The sequence below is a fragment of the Artemia franciscana genome, chromosome 14 (genome assembly GCF_032884065.1).
Source record: "Artemia franciscana chromosome 14, ASM3288406v1, whole genome shotgun sequence".
Lineage (NCBI taxonomy): Eukaryota > Metazoa > Arthropoda > Branchiopoda > Anostraca > Artemiidae > Artemia > Artemia franciscana.
This window is the reverse complement of record NC_088876.1, coordinates 38,488,967-38,504,951: the sequence shown is the minus strand read 5'-3', so window position 1 is coordinate 38,504,951 and position 15,985 is coordinate 38,488,967. Positions and strand designations below refer to the sequence as shown.

Here is a 15,985-nt window from a genome sequence, read left to right as displayed (position 1 = left end):
ATACTAAATGATATAAATTGTTTTGGAATATATCAAAATAATTGAGGAGAAATAAACGCAGAGTCTTAGTAACCAACATCACATAGTTTTAGACCTCGCTCCCTCCTAAATGACCTTCCTACCTATGATATTTCACAGTCTTAAAATGATTAGTTTAAACTTTATCTGATGAAGTTTTTACTAGGTTAATTTGAATAAATTCTGCAGTGGCATAGCAGTACTAGGGTGATTAAGGTACCACAAATCCAAGATCAGAAAGCTACATAAGAATATGCTATTTTTGCTTGTATGCTAGTTACAGAAAAACGACTGTATAATACATTTCCCCCAAAAGGCAGTTTTTATGCGTTCAATCATCATTGTATTAAGACTTGAAGACTTTCAAGAAAAGCTCATCAAGTCTTTGTATTGTTTTTCTAGGTTTATCAAATTTTTTACATCTTTTGAATATGAGAGTGTGATTAATGACGAACGAAGTGTAATACTGGACATGAGTGACTCTAATGGCCAAACTTGGACTAATCTGGGATTTTACAAACAGGTGAGTTATTACATCCCTAAAATGGATATATAGTTCATTAGATAACAGAGCATTTCCATTTTTCAGTAATATGAAAAAGTACAGAAGCATAGTAACGATGATAATCACCGGAATAATGATAGTAATGATAATAATAATAATGATAGTAATTATTATCATTATTATTATAATGAAAATAATATTAATAAATAAAATAATGAAAATAATAGTAATAATAATAATAATAATAATAATAATAATAATAATAATAATAATAATAATAATAATAATAATAATAATAATAATAATAATAATAATAATAATAATAATAATAATAATAGTGCCTTAGACCTTAGATCCACCTATGCCGCCAGACCTCCCAGGGCATCCATGTGACTTCAACAATCTCTTCTGAATTGGGCACCTGCGTATATGTCATCCCAATTTAGTTGAAGAGAAGCATTGATACTGCGCAGATCAGACTGGTATGTCCGCAGATCAGACTGGTATGTTGAAAGTCTTGTGTTTGGTCTCCGGGTGTCTTGATGCAACACTCGTTGTCTCCGCAAAGAGCTATGATAATTGCTATTATTTTACTTGGGATCCTGTAATAAAGCTGGATTTTTCACAAACCTGCTCGATCTACGGAATCGAAGGCCTTTTCAAATTCTATGTAAAGCTTTGAGCGCCATTCTTGACTTTCTCCAGTGAGGATTTGCAAAGTAAATATAAGACCGGCAGGGTTCGGGTGGAACCCGTATTAATTGTCTCTTAGGTCCTTTTTGAGCTCATTTTGGATCCTCTTCAGAAGGACATGACACAGTAGTTTACTGGGGGTCGAAAGCAAACTTTTTCCTCTCCAGTTTCCTTGGACATTGTCATCACCCTCTTTTACAAGCGTATTAATATGCTGCTCTTCCAATCAACTGGTATATCATCTCTACTGATATACGGTCTTCTCCTGGAGATTTACTATTCTTCAATCTCTTGGCAGCTGCTTGAATCTCTACATTACTTGGCCGCTCCACACTAATGTTTTTGCGCTCTTCCTTACGGTTTTGTCTGCTTCGCGGTTGCGTGACATTTTCAAGATTAAAAGGCTTGGTGCTTGACTTAGAAGAAGGATTTTTTTTATGAGTTAACTCTACCTTGTGAGATTTCAAGTTTGGTCAGAGAGCCATTGGTCTTTAGGGCGTTTCTTGAACCCCAGCATTTTTGCTGATAGCAGAAGATGTCAACCACGCAAATGTGATTTATCACCAATTTACAAAGTATTAGCTAGCAAAATTTGATCAAGTGGCTAGCTTTACTTTCCAGGATAGCATTACTAGCATAGAATGTGGATGCAAGTAATATTGGGCCATTCGACTAATGTAAAAGGTTTTGCTACTGATGTACCGTGAGAGCATTATTACAAGGATAGATAATTACTTTTTTGTTAGCACTGCAGCCATTGTTATGTGGGGGGTCTTTTCGGGAATATTTGGCCATGTAGACAAACCTCAAAGGATGTATTGGGATGTATTGTCTACTGGTTAAGGGAAGAGATATTGAAACATTTGGGAAATGTAGTTTTTTTAATTGACTGTATAACTGAAATAATGTATAATGTATAACTGAAAAATTGTATGGAATTATTTTATATGGTCTGAATTCACGAATAACACATTATACTTGAAATTACTACTGGGGTGTTCGGCAAATAAACTTAGACAGTCCACATATGCAAAAATTACATGACTTTGAATATTTGTTATAAGCTGTGGATTATATATTCCAGATTCAACAATAAAGACACTTCCAGGAGTTGTCAGTTTCTAGCGTCAAAACAAAGAAATGTAACGAAATATTTTGTTTTTTAGGTAATAGAGGGTTTGATAAAAATTAGTGGGAGTGAAAAGTGGTTTATTACTTAAAGTCCGATAGGATTCATCTTGAAGACGGTAGTGAAAGGGTTCTCAGAATTAACAGTTACCATGGGAACTTATGAACTATAAACTACATTATCATCTAATTTTTGAATTGCGACCGTTTTTTTCGGAAGATTTTCTCAAGAACTGACAGCTCCAAGAAGTTGCACACTATTTCAGTCTTGACCATATGATCCATAATAAAAATTTCAGAGACTTCAGACAATTTTCCATCCCTCACGTCAAAGTAAAGAATTATATGAATTGGATACCTTTTATGAAGTTTGAGGGACAAAAAAATTATTGGGGACAGCAAGTGATTTATTCAGTTGCATTTAAGGGTACTGATCCTGGTAACACTTTGGAGATTGTCTTCAGAATTAACTGTTTTTGTTAATATTCATGAATAATAAATAATATGTTATATGTTATAATATGTTGTAATATGTAATATGTCCACCGTTTGCAGTTTTCTGAATTTTTAGTTCACTCTAAGCTAGTTCCTCAATATTTAAATTCAAAACCATTCTTGTAGATCATTAACTAATAAATTTTCATCACTATCCAACGCGACAGGCTAAAAATTTTATATTTTCCTTTCATTTTGTCTATACATTCTGAGTTTTATTTTTGTATCCAAAGCACCAAATGATTATAAGATTTGTCTTGTTATAAGCAAGATTAAGCACTATATATCTCTTGATATTTTCCTCTTAAAGCACTTCATATCAATTTGATATGTCTCTGTTACTGTGAATGTCCAAAATTTGGTTAATGTCGACATTCACCAGTGATTGTTCGAAATTCCTTTTTCTCTTCTTTGATTCAATTAGCTTTGCGAGTCAGCTTTTTCAGTCTTATGCAAGCTATGATAGTAAAAGTGAAAGTTATGCCAGAATAGATTATGTTATTTTAAGTTAGGTTAGACTAGATTAGGTTAAACTTGGTTCTAAATACCAGAAACGTGTTAAAAACCGAAGCTAACCCAACCCAACCTCACTTAAGTAAACCTAATCTATTCTAACCTAACCTGTCATCACCAAACCTTGCATTAAATTGAAAAAGTTGATTGGCAACGCTGACTATATCCAAGGAGAAAAAAAGAAGGTATTTTGGAAATTCGCCGGTGAATGTCGACATTCACCAATTTGTGGACATCACGGTAACATCTTTATCATATTAGCAGTATTTTCAATTTAATACTATCTAAAGAATTAAATGATAATTTTCCAGCTTGTATTTTGTTATTGCGTACTCTTCAGTTCTTTTGTTTGATTGGCATTACTTTTTGATTATTAATTTTTAATTTGCCTTTTATTTTTCGATAAAACCCTAAACAAATATTAATTTTAATTTTATTAATTTTTAATTTGCCTTTTATTTTTCGATAAAACCCTACAAATATTTTCAAAATTGTGCATATCTCCTCCCATTGTTATTAGTATGCATTAAACAGGTTGGTATTTGTAAAAATCCGTCAATTGATAATTATAATTCAATTTTAGGAAGGAACCTATGTTGTCGAAATACCGCCTCAAATGAGGGTAAACTTGGCTTTGCTAAGGTTTTGGCAGCCATATTTAGAAGGTAAGTTAAACTTTTTTTTTTACAAACTATAATAACTCTAGTATCAGAGTTTATTTAATTTAAAAAGGAAACCTTAACTTCCATCCCAGAAATAACACTAGAAAGAGTTACTTGCTGTGTTCTTCGGGGTTTTCGTGACACCCTCTTGAAATGACCTTTGAGATAATTTAGCTTGTCTTCTAGGGCAAAATGAGTATAGGATTTAATCTCATAGGAAAATAAAACGACATTTGCTCATAGTCTATTAGAACTGTAATTATGTAACTGCATCTGTATTAAAGTAGAAGGGTTCTTTAGTGAGTTCTTAAGAGGACTAATAAGTATGGGTAACTTCTTAAATTGGGGGTAGTGTCTTAATCTATGGGTAGCCGAATCTAAGCATAAGTAGACGTAGTAGATAAAGGCTGTACAAGCTTCACCTACGTAGCATCAGTTACGTGATTCCTTTGAACATGTTCTTTACTAGTTTTCAGCTGTTTCTGCACCCATGATACCGATGAAACTTACATAATTCCAATTTGTAATTAATTATATCAATACTTTATAGAATCACTTACTATGGGCTACAGTTGGCTCTTTAATATAATCCCTGTCATTGACTTCACAATAATCCGAACCGTCAAGGTAGGATATTTATTAGGTATATTTTCACAACTTAAACTCTTAGAAACTTCAGAAATCAATTCGTTTTGCTATTAATTATCTAGGTCACCCAAATTATCTGCATAGTCCAAGCCTAAGTGAGTTTTACCTTTCTATTTGACGCTATGTTTGACTATACCCTTTGCTCAAATATTTTGCTCAAAATAATCAAACCAATATAATTATACCAAATTAGCGTTTAGTAGTATGGATTATCTATTGTACTACTATTTTTGTCGTTTCTGGCCATGCTTATATCAAAATTTATAACCATTATATTGCCATAGTCTACGCTGTCAAGTTAAAATAGAAAGAATTATGGGTTCACACACAAATTCTTTATGATGGAAGAGAGAAGTTAGAAGTAATAAGTCTTATGATTGGTTCATTACAATTCATAATCTAAATTTGATAATTCAAAATTTAAAAAAAAAAAAATTATAGAAATTAAAATTTACGAACTCAAACACGTTAGAAATCCGGTTAAAAATATGAATTTAACATAATTACTACAATGAGAAGTATCATAAAATAATTTTTGCCAATTTGCCACTGTGGAAGCAGTGGCGTTTATTGCGGAAGAGAAGGGAAGCAAGAGGATATATATCCCTCCCGCGCGATTTTCTCCCTCTCCCCGTTAGATTTTGAAAAACAACTTTTTGGAGTGTATTTTTGTTGAAAATTACCTTTTGTATATGCACTGAAAAATTGGAACAAAACAAAAAATTTGGGACGAATTTGCTGTTTTCCCAAATGGAAAAACATTGGAAAAACAACAAATTTGGAAAAAAAATAGGAAAAAAAACAACAAATTCTCATGTCCAGCAGAAAAAGGAGTGGCTACGACAGAAAGAAAGGGAGGCTGGAAAGCATGCTGAGTAATTTTGTATCCGCATATACTTCTCCCTTTATCTAGAAGTTTACAGAAATTACACATTCTAAAATTTTGATGATCCAAAAAGTATCATTCTACTATTATCATCTTCTTATTTATATTCTCAATTTTTTTTCCACACTAAAACTAACAAAAGAGAAGCAATAAAAACAGAACAAAAGGACATATAAATAACAAAATTTTTTTTAAATTATTTTTACCAAACAGCCAATTTTATAAACTTTTCTACCAGTAAGTGGTTCCTATGGACTGTAGTAATTAGTACATTTTTTTTAAATGTATTACTCTCATTGCAAAATATTTCGGATCAAGAAAAGGCAAGATCGAAGGGCAAAACCTATGAAAGATATAAAATCAAAACAAATATTTTAATTCGTAATCATAAAAATAAAGAAAAGACAGAACAAGAAAAAATATTCTCAAGAGCATGTCCAAACAGCTTTTAATCTTGCTTTCTATATTCCTTGGATACGGACTTTGTCAGTCTGAAAATCGATATAAAGAAACCATCTACTACCTCCAGTTAATCACACCTAACTATAGTCTAGCTATCAAATCTATTTAGTTAATTAAACTAAATAAAACGCATAATTTGTCCGTTAAAGATTAACAAACAAGCTAATAGTATATTCTTGTTATTTCGCTTTCCAGTAGTTTTAGGATTTAGACATTAAAGTGTCCAATTTGGAATAATTAGGAAGCATGAGCCGTAGTTATTTCTTAAACCATTTAATTTGAAACTCTTTCTATCTTTTTAGACAAATGTCAGCCCTGGTGGATCCTCGACAATTTCGAACTGATACCTAGCCTTATAGACACAGAAAGCTATTCGAATAATGGGACTATCAATGAACTATGGAGAGAAACTGTAAAGGGGACTCAACTCTTAAATGGAATGCTCAAACTTGGAGGTCTAGAAGAAGGTACGTTTCTAGGAAATATCTACAATTTAAATTTCTTATTTTTTTAGTCAAGTGTTAATGACAAGTTAATTAAACAGAATGTTAATTAAGTATTTTTTAAAATAGTTTCATATTGTGTCAACTTAATTGTTTGTTTCTATTATTTAGTAGCACAAAAGGTTTAATAAAGAAAACAATCAATCGAAAAATCCCATATTATTGACTAAAAAAGACTCCAGTCAACTGTACCAATTCACCGAAATATAGAAACAGTGTTATGGTTTTTTAATTCCTTTTTTTATGGATTTACACAAAATTGTTGTTCAAAATCTAGGGGTTCGAATCTTTTAAACTTTTTTTTAAACTAAAAAACAAAATAATTAGTGTTCGGAATTGGGGAAGCAATGGCACCGTTTCCTTTACGTCTTCATTTGCTGCCCCCCCCCCCGCTTCAGCTGAATCTTCACACAAATTAAGTAAAATATGTACTAATCCCAGCCAAAGAAAATTTCATTTCTGGTGTTCCTGGCAAAGTAAAAAAAAAAAAATCACAACCTAGAACTATTCAAAAGATTAATACGATTTTGTCCATTTAAAGTAATTGTTTAATGAAAAAATTAATAATTCTAAAAAAAACTAACATTTCAGTGGAATAAAGCTTGGGATTTTCCGAGCTTACAAATTGTGGAAATTTTACACGAATTTCAAATCATGAGCCGATACCAAAAACTGTTTAGCTACAGATGCAGCTGAAATTATTGATGCATGAGTCTCTGCCGACCAGTTGCTTTCTCTCTATTTCGAAAAATACTTTTCTTTTTGATATTTTTATTGAAAAATGTTTTGATAGTATTTTCAATAAAAAATTGAGAAGAAACAACTAATTGACCTCCTACCTCTGAAAATATGGTTTACTTCATCTGTTCCGGGGATTAAAGATACTGTCTAGCTTCCTTATCAGAGGCATTTCTGAATAAGTAAAGAGCCAGGATTTTTTTGTCTTGGTTATTTTATCGAAAAAGGGTGGTCATAATAACTTTAATGGAGGCTCATTTGATTAAAACTTGATATTTTTAGTGCTTCTTTTAACAGTCAAAAGTGATTGAAGGGCAACCAGTCCTATCTCCGTGCCTATTTTTGTTACTTGAAACAAGCGGTGGTTCTGACCTCTCTTGCACCTGGGGCAAAGTCTTGATTAGTGATCCCCGTCCTGTCTTCCAAAATGTTCAGGCTAAATCTGAAAAAAAAACTTTTCATTTATTAGCAAAAATTTAATGTACTTAAATCTGACTTTTCTTACTTTAGCCTTTGCAAAATTATCATTTATATCCAACCAATTGATTGCATGCCCCTGGTCCACAGTTGGCCTGATCTTTCTTGCTAATTAACCTAAGTGCTGACCCTCTCCCCCCCCCGCAGTAAAAAAGAAGTAATAACAGCTGTAAAAAAGTTGAAAAACGGACGTGCATCTAAAAGTCAGATTCTGGAGTGAAGTTTTGCAGCCAATAGATCTCGGAGTTGGCCTTCACTGACGATGTTGTTCTTCTCTAAGTAGCCAAATAACGACTAATACTAATACTCAGCGTATAGATGAAGAGGCCTAAAAAGTTGGCTAACAGTCAATGTCAGTAAGATAAATAGCTTGGCTCCATCTAACTGTTTACTGAGAATGAAAAGCAAAGATAAAGCCATTGAGCAGGTCGAATTTAAGTACCTTGGGAGTTGGATTGATCATAACGGTGAAATAACCAAAGAAATGAAAAGGAGGACAATACAAGTTAGATCAGCTTTTAATTAGTTGAAACCAATCTGGTGCAGTAGGAATTACTTTATGTTCTTTAAGATCCACCTTATTAATAGAAATGCAATGTGCATTCTCCTCTATGCAATTGAATGCCAGAAACTAAACGTCCAACTGGAGAAACGAACCCCGGCCTTTTAAAAAAGGTGTCTTGGAAAAATACTAAGCACATCGTGGCAGATAAAGGTTACGACCATTGGATGTGGCTAGATTACCGGTCAACCGTTAGTTACTGACTTTTTGAAAAGTAAGAGATGGACATATCTTGGCCAAGTCCTTTGCATGCCAGAGGGTCGATTCCCATTTGAATTTTATGAGTGATCCCCTGAAGGGAAGTGCAAAAGAATTTGTCCAAGACGACTTTTGTGACGGCAGTATGAACTGGATCACAGTAGGGGGGAAATGTCTTTCTAACAACTGTGGGGGGGGGGGGAGATCGGGGCTGCAGTTCCGCTCCTTGATGTCTAGCGAAGTTTAATAGACGCCGTATGTGCCATTCATGGCTCTTGAGGGTTTAAGGTCTAAAATAAACGACTGCTCATTACTGGCCACCGACACTGCAGTCACTAATAATATTTAATAGGCGACTCTTATGTTTGCAAAGACCCCTCCATCTCCACATTGCGGAATTAACTCCAACACATCCATAGGTTTATTTAAGGAATTGTGTCGGTTTTGGATTATTTTCTTTATATTTCGAAGTTCGTGGAACACCTGAAAGGGATCTAAATAATCACACTATTTTATTTTATTGCTATTTAGTCTAATTTTCTTTAAATTTTTTTTTTTTAGTTTAACATTAGCAAAGGAATGAGTAAGGGTTGCAGTAGAAGTTCATATGCCCCTTGAAAGTTTCGACCTTATGTCCAAAGCACAATTTATTTTATTTGATTTCTGATCGTTTTTTAAATAAATCCAGGAAATCTGGCTACTTCTCCTCGGAAAAGTCCCTCCTCTCCAAAGATCTATTCTCTAGAGAATTCAATCCTGGTGAAAATTTACCGCGGACAATTACCCTTAACTTCTCCATGCGTAAAATTGACTCGCCAATGAGAAAGCATGGCATAAGAAGAATTTCGCATAGGAATTAAGTCAAATTTCCCCAGTGTAAAATTCCCCCTAAAAAATTCACCCCTTGGAAATTTTCCTTCCCATCGAAAATCTCTCCAGCAGATAATCCCCCCTCCCACAAAAAATTCATGCACAGTTACCAAAAAGAAATACTATACGTAAACAATTGACAAATTTTGTAACTTAAAGACCTCTCTGCAGGGGTTCTGGCAGGGCCATGATGTTCCCAAAGGCATAATTATTCGGTAATCAACTATGCTGAAAAAAAATGGATATCTCAAAATTTCTATCGGACGACTTTGAGAAAAGGGACATTGAAGGTGGCCAAGTTGCCCTCCAATTTTTTTGCCGCTTGAAAAGGGCACTAGGACTTTTAATTTCCGTTTTTGGTTATATTGTTAGACATTTTGAAGCGTCGATTAAAAGAAAACTATTTTGGTTTTGTTTTAATAAGAACCTTACCAATAAAAAAATTTCCAGAGGTCAAAATTAAGCAATCAGCGCAAAAATTATCGCAAAGACCATAAAACCGGATTTAAACTCAAAACATTTTTAAACATAGACATAAAAAAACATAGACATAAACCTGGAAATAAACATAGACATCTCAATATAGATATAAAACACTTTAAACATAGATATAAACCATTTTCGTCGAATTTGAGAAAGAAAAGAACTTCATTGACATCCTTCCATACATAGATACTCTGTACACGTATCTCTTAGATGTTTACTTTTGTGATCCCACAGTAAGTTTGAATTATTATCCTTTAATTTTTAGATAGACATTATCCTTTAATATAGGCATAAAACACTTTAAACATAGATATAAAACATTTTCGTCGAAATTGAGAAAAGAAAAGAACTTCATTAACAATGAAGTTCATTTCGGGTCTTTGTCAATCGACCTTGTGTCTCCGGCTTGACCCTTTTTTTATATTATGTGTGTTGTACAGAAGTTTAAATAAAAATCTTGAATCTAATCTTGACCTCCATACATATATACTCTGTACACGTGTCTCTTAGATGTTTTCTTTTGTGGCAACAATAAGTTCGAATTAATATCCTTTAATTTTCAGAATTTTCGGAAGTATATGCATCCACAAGAGACTTCGAAATAACAAAAAATTCATTCTTACAATTTGAACTTCTAGTAGAGGAGTCACTAGCTAAATTTTGCACTCTGCGCCTCGACTCATCTGCAGATTTTGGGAAGTCATGGAATATTTTGAGAAAAGCCTGTGTTCCAAGCGACACAATGTGCTCAAAATATGATCTAGAATCTATATACCTTTCAACAGAGTTTCCTGATTGGAGGAAAATCACCCTGCCAATACGCAGGACTAATGCTGGGTCAAAGATGCGCTTTCGAATTGTAGGATCATCCTCCCTCTGCTCTTTTCTGATACGACACATGACTATCAGCACTAAATGTCCTTGGATGTGCTCTGGAAGAGGAATTTGTGTGTACGGCGTTTGCAGGTGAGACCAAGAAATATTTCTAACATCCCTCGTAATTTCTCTCATGGCTTGTCGTGTTTGGCATATATCTCTAATTATAACATTATTTTAGCTTATTATTATTACATTATTATTATTTTATTAATTTTTATTTTATTATTATTATTTTAATTATTATTTTATAATTATTTTAATTATTTATTGTTTAATTATTTATTTAATTTCTTTAAATTATTTAATTATTAATTATTTAATTATTAATTATTTATTATTATAATTTTATATTATTTTTTAATTATTAATTATTTAATTAATTAAATTATTTATTTAATATTGTTTAATTATTTATTTATTGTTGAATTATTTATTTAATTATTTATTAATTATTTGTTGTATTTTAATTATTATTTTAATTATTATAATTAGTTTTAATTATTATTTTATAATTATTTTATAATTTTTTATAATTATTATTTTAATTATTATTTTATTATTACTACATTATTATTATTTTATATTAATTATAACATTATTCTAATAATAACATTATTATAGCATTAGCTTGAAAAGGCAAAAGGTGATAATAACAAGCACTTCTATATTTTGTTCTTCATCTTAGTCATGGAAAATACCTGGTTACAGGTATAGCTATTGGGTCAGAATCATAGGAAGGTATGGTCAAATTCAAGAAACACCAAAGTATAGATGGTGTTAGTCGACATTTTTCTGTACCTTGTTGTGTTTGGTAATTCAACCTTATTGGTTGAACTAATCCCCAACATTACTGGGTTTGAACAATCAACATTCTGGGTTTGAACAATCAGCATTGAACAACATCAACATTACTGGGTTTGAATCTAATCCCGAAATTTTAACTAAATCGTAAAAAAGTAAAAAATAGTGCATATAGCAAAATTTCTTATGCGTTTTGTAAAGTTTTTTTTTGTTACAGGATCTTTTCATGCAGGATTTTTTTTGTTGGATAAGGGTAGTGATGGGAGTATCAGGAACTGCAGTGCATTGCTAGGGAAAAATAGTCGGTAAATTAACAGCAGATAAATAAATAATGGGTCAAACTTTTAATCAAGACAATAGAAATAAAATGTGCCCAAATGCTCTGTTTTATTCTTCTCAGACGGATCCTGATCTATACAAATTAGCCATTGTTGTAAAAACCCCTGGTAAAAAAATGAAGTACAATTTTTACTGTGAATTTTGCATGATATCATGATGTCATCTTATACGACCATAGGTTTCATATACATATAATTATTGATCGTTTAAAGATAGAGGACAGTTAGTTATTATGATTTTACTTGGAACGCTAGATGGGGATAGTGGATTTCTGCACTTTAGATTTTTGTATAAGCTTTCGAATACTTTTGAACGACTTCTCACAAATTAAGATGTAGCTTTGACCAGTGAAGGCAACACGTGCAGGGATGTATGAATAAAGATGATCGATTCAGAATCCCTTACTTTCCAACAAAAAAATGTATTATACTACTTTATGGTCAAGCAAGTAATTAATTAATTTATTTATTTATTTTATAGCCCATTAAAAATGCAATGCATGCTGACGGAGTATAACAAAAGAACGAAAATAAAACGAAAAAAGCACATACAAAAACAGGAGGAAATGCGTACAAAATAAAACTCGGAAGAAACCAAACAATTCAGAAAAATATGTCACTCCAAGCGTGGTAAGGGTCTTTAAATTAATCGTACAAATGAATAAAATGTAAAATAAAGAAATAAATATAAAATAGTGTATAATGTAAAATAAATAATAACAACCCAGCGAAAAAATAATCAAGCTAGCATTAAAACAAAAAATCCTTCCAAGGGTGGTTCGACGGATATTGTGTAAGCTTGGAAAAACTTATCTGCAGCATCAAGAAGATATGGGAAGCTATATCTCTCCCACTGTCGACCATTCCTATTCCATGGAGGAACCCTAATAAAGAACTTTAAATATTTGAAATACGCCTTCCTGATTTCTATTTTATATGATTGGTTAAAAATGCCCAGATAAAGAGATATAGAACACGAGGGAGATAAACAGCCTTATTTACTTTTGCAAGAAGGCATTTACCAAAATTCAGCTGTGATCCAACTGCACCCGCTTGCACATCACGTATCTCAAATTTGGTTTGGGCAATAAGTAATTTCGTAATTGACTTTAAGATGTACCAGTAGGTAATCCAAGGTATTCAAGTTACTGCATTGTTACAACATCAGCATCACCCAAATTTACTCTTATCAGGGGTTTCAAAACAGTTAAAATTAAATGATAGCCCTTAAGACTTAGCCACATTTACAGAAAGACCAATTTCACTATATTTCTTAGCAATCTCCCTAATTTTTTTTACAAACTAAATACAGCTCTACTTGGGTTAATAAGGTCATCCGCATAACATAAAACAGACACTCTAAGACAGTTCAATATGCAGCAAGGTGATAAATTTCTTAGGGTCGCATTGTTTTAAGGAATCTTAAGGGCTCTTAAGGGCTAATGGATAAGGGCTCTTAGGACTGCGCTGTTTTAAATAGTAGGAGAGGTAATGAACCCATTGTTGAACTCCAAGATTCCGGCGGAGTTCTGAAGGAAGAAGCGAAGATCCAATCTTTAAACGTACTTGGAGGTGTCTATACACATGAGAGGTCGAACTACAATAACAAATATCCCTCTATATGATAACTCAAGCATAATCTGAGAATGAATTAAAAATTCAAGTACCAAAAGCAGTACTAATGTCATATGTGCCAATAGCCAAAGGGCTACCTGATCTTTCAGCATCCTTTCAGCAATCTTTCAGCATTTACTATTGTAAATAAAGTCCTTAAAGCGTGGTAGCAACCAAGACACGGTTGAAAGCCAAACTGAAAAGGAGGTGTGACACACTGTAGTCGAAATGGTACATTAATCAATAACTCAAAAATTTTGAAAACACACTAGAAACCGTAATGGGCTTATAAGAGGAACATTGAGAAAGCGGTTACCTTTTTTTGAAAACTGGAGTTGCAACACACAGAAATATGCAATTCGGCTCACTCCTACTGTAAAAATCCTCTGTAACAGTAAATCCATATGGTCAAAATAGAAATATCATTCTATTTGATTCTTTATTAAATGATCCTTAAGAATCCTTTTAAAAGTCCCAAACGAGTGGCGTTTCTGCACTGAAGAAGGTAGTGAATTCCAGACCTGTTGACAAGGAATGTGGGGATTGGAATCTGATCGAATAGTAGGGGTAGGCGGAATGTAGAGGTTATTTGAAGAACGAAGGCTATATATAGCTGAATCAGAAATAAACATAGGAGTTTTCCGAAGAGATTTTGGAAGATTGCCTTGAAGTTGATCAAAGACAAAAGAAGCACAAGAAATAATGTAAATAGACCGTAGACTTAAGAGCGGTGTTGGTGAAGAACGGTTGGTGTCCATAACCAGACGCCGTGCTTTATTATACATGACGGAAAGTGACCGCAGCATAGACGGAAAAGTAGACATTCATACAATGGGGCAATAAGAAACATATGACTGGACAAGACAGAAAAAAACGAAGTTTCAGAATAGATCCAAGAAATGTGTATCTAAGTTTTCGAATGATACCCAAATTCCATGAGACCTTAACCCTAATCATGGCTACATGGTTTCTGAATAAAGGTTCTCATCAAGCAGGATACCAAGAAACCGGACGACCCGATTCTCTGGTCTACACAAGGAGCCTTGTGACACCTGAAGGTGTGTAAGATGAGGGAAAGCTATACGAATTCGAGAAAAAATAAGAAAATGTGACTTACCTACATTCAAGGCCAAGTAATTGGCATTAAACCATGAAATAACTCTCTCTAATAATGCCACAAGATTAGATTTGATATCACATTCCGTCCTCCCAAACGTCCCAAGAGTGGTATCATCAGCAAAAGCAACAAGAAAATCTTCATTAGAAGAAGTATTGGAACACGATTGAGCATCAGGATGACACAGCTTGCAGCATGCCAGAGGCCTGGTGTTTTTTACAACCGAAATCAGATCATTAACATAAATCAGAAATAAAATGGGACCAAGAACAGATATCTGATGGACGCCATAATATACTTCAGAAGAGCTCCGGAAAAGCTACCAGAAAGATATGAATCAAACCAAGAATAAGCGTTTGATCTTGTACCAACGTTCAGAAATTCAATTAAAAAACAGGTTTTTTTTTAACTTAAAACTAAGGAGCTACATTAAACTTCAAACGAACAGAAATTACTCCGTATAAGCAAGGGGCTGTTCCCTCCTCAACGCTCCATTCTTTACGCTAAAGTTTTTTACTGTTTTAAAAAGTAGAGTTGAGAGAAAGAGTCAAACTTTAGCGTTAAGAGCGAGGCTTCGAGGAGGGGACAACCCCTTTCATATATGGAGTAATTTCTGTTCGTTTTAAGTTTTAATGTCGCACCTTACTTTCAGTTAAAAAAAAAACTTTTTTTATGTTAAATTTTCAATAAAGCGCCAATGATACAGAAGGCTCTATGCTTTAACAGTTAAGGAAAGGGGACGTAGCCAAACCCTTGTTTCTAGTGATTTTTGTTTTGGTTTTAGTTTATAGTTTCTGTTTATATATTTATATTTCTGCAAATTTAATATAGCCTTTACTTTTCTTTGAAAAATCTCTTCTTCAAAAAGTTCATTTTTAATTGATTAAGTAAAAAGATATGTTTTTGCTACTTAGGAGCAATATTAACACTTTAAACGAACTACAATTATTCAGTATAACAGGGGGAATACCCTTTTCTCAACCCTCTCTCTTTACGCTTGAGGTTGAAATTTTTGTCACAGTTCTCAAAGAAGGACTGCTTACATATTATGGTCTTTGAATTTGAACGAGAAGTTTGCAGACGTTTTCAGGTGGACTTTTTCGTGTTGAGGGGGGAGGGGGAGTCGGAGGATTGAATTAAGTAGGAGGACCTGTCCATTGAGAAATGTCCATTCAAGAATTTCCACGAATGGGGTGCAGGATTTTCTAGCATTATTAAAAAAAAAAAAAAACAATGAGAAAATAAATAAAAAAAAAGAATTTTCTGTGAATTTTCTGTGACTTTAGAATTCTCTAAACTACGAGAAAGCTTTTTAACCAAAAAAAAAAAAAAAAAAAAAAAAAAAAAAAAAAAAAAAAAAAAAAAAAAATGCAAATTTCATGCTAGTTATTC

General features: G+C 32.9%; 1 protein-coding gene across 3 annotated transcripts in view; it reads left to right on the top strand.

Annotated features, from left to right (window-relative positions):
* LOC136035685 (reelin-like) overlaps window positions 1-15,985 on the top strand; it is a 538,294-nt gene that overhangs the window by 211,458 nt on the left and 310,851 nt on the right. For all 3 annotated transcript variants that reach the window (XM_065717615.1, XM_065717614.1, XM_065717616.1), the window contains exons 22-25: window positions 421-541; window positions 3,936-4,017; window positions 6,313-6,477; window positions 10,408-10,810. In XM_065717615.1, the coding sequence (XP_065573687.1) occupies window positions 421-541; window positions 3,936-4,017; window positions 6,313-6,477; window positions 10,408-10,810 (771 nt within the window). The remainder of the gene's footprint in view (window positions 1-420; window positions 542-3,935; window positions 4,018-6,312; window positions 6,478-10,407; window positions 10,811-15,985) is intronic.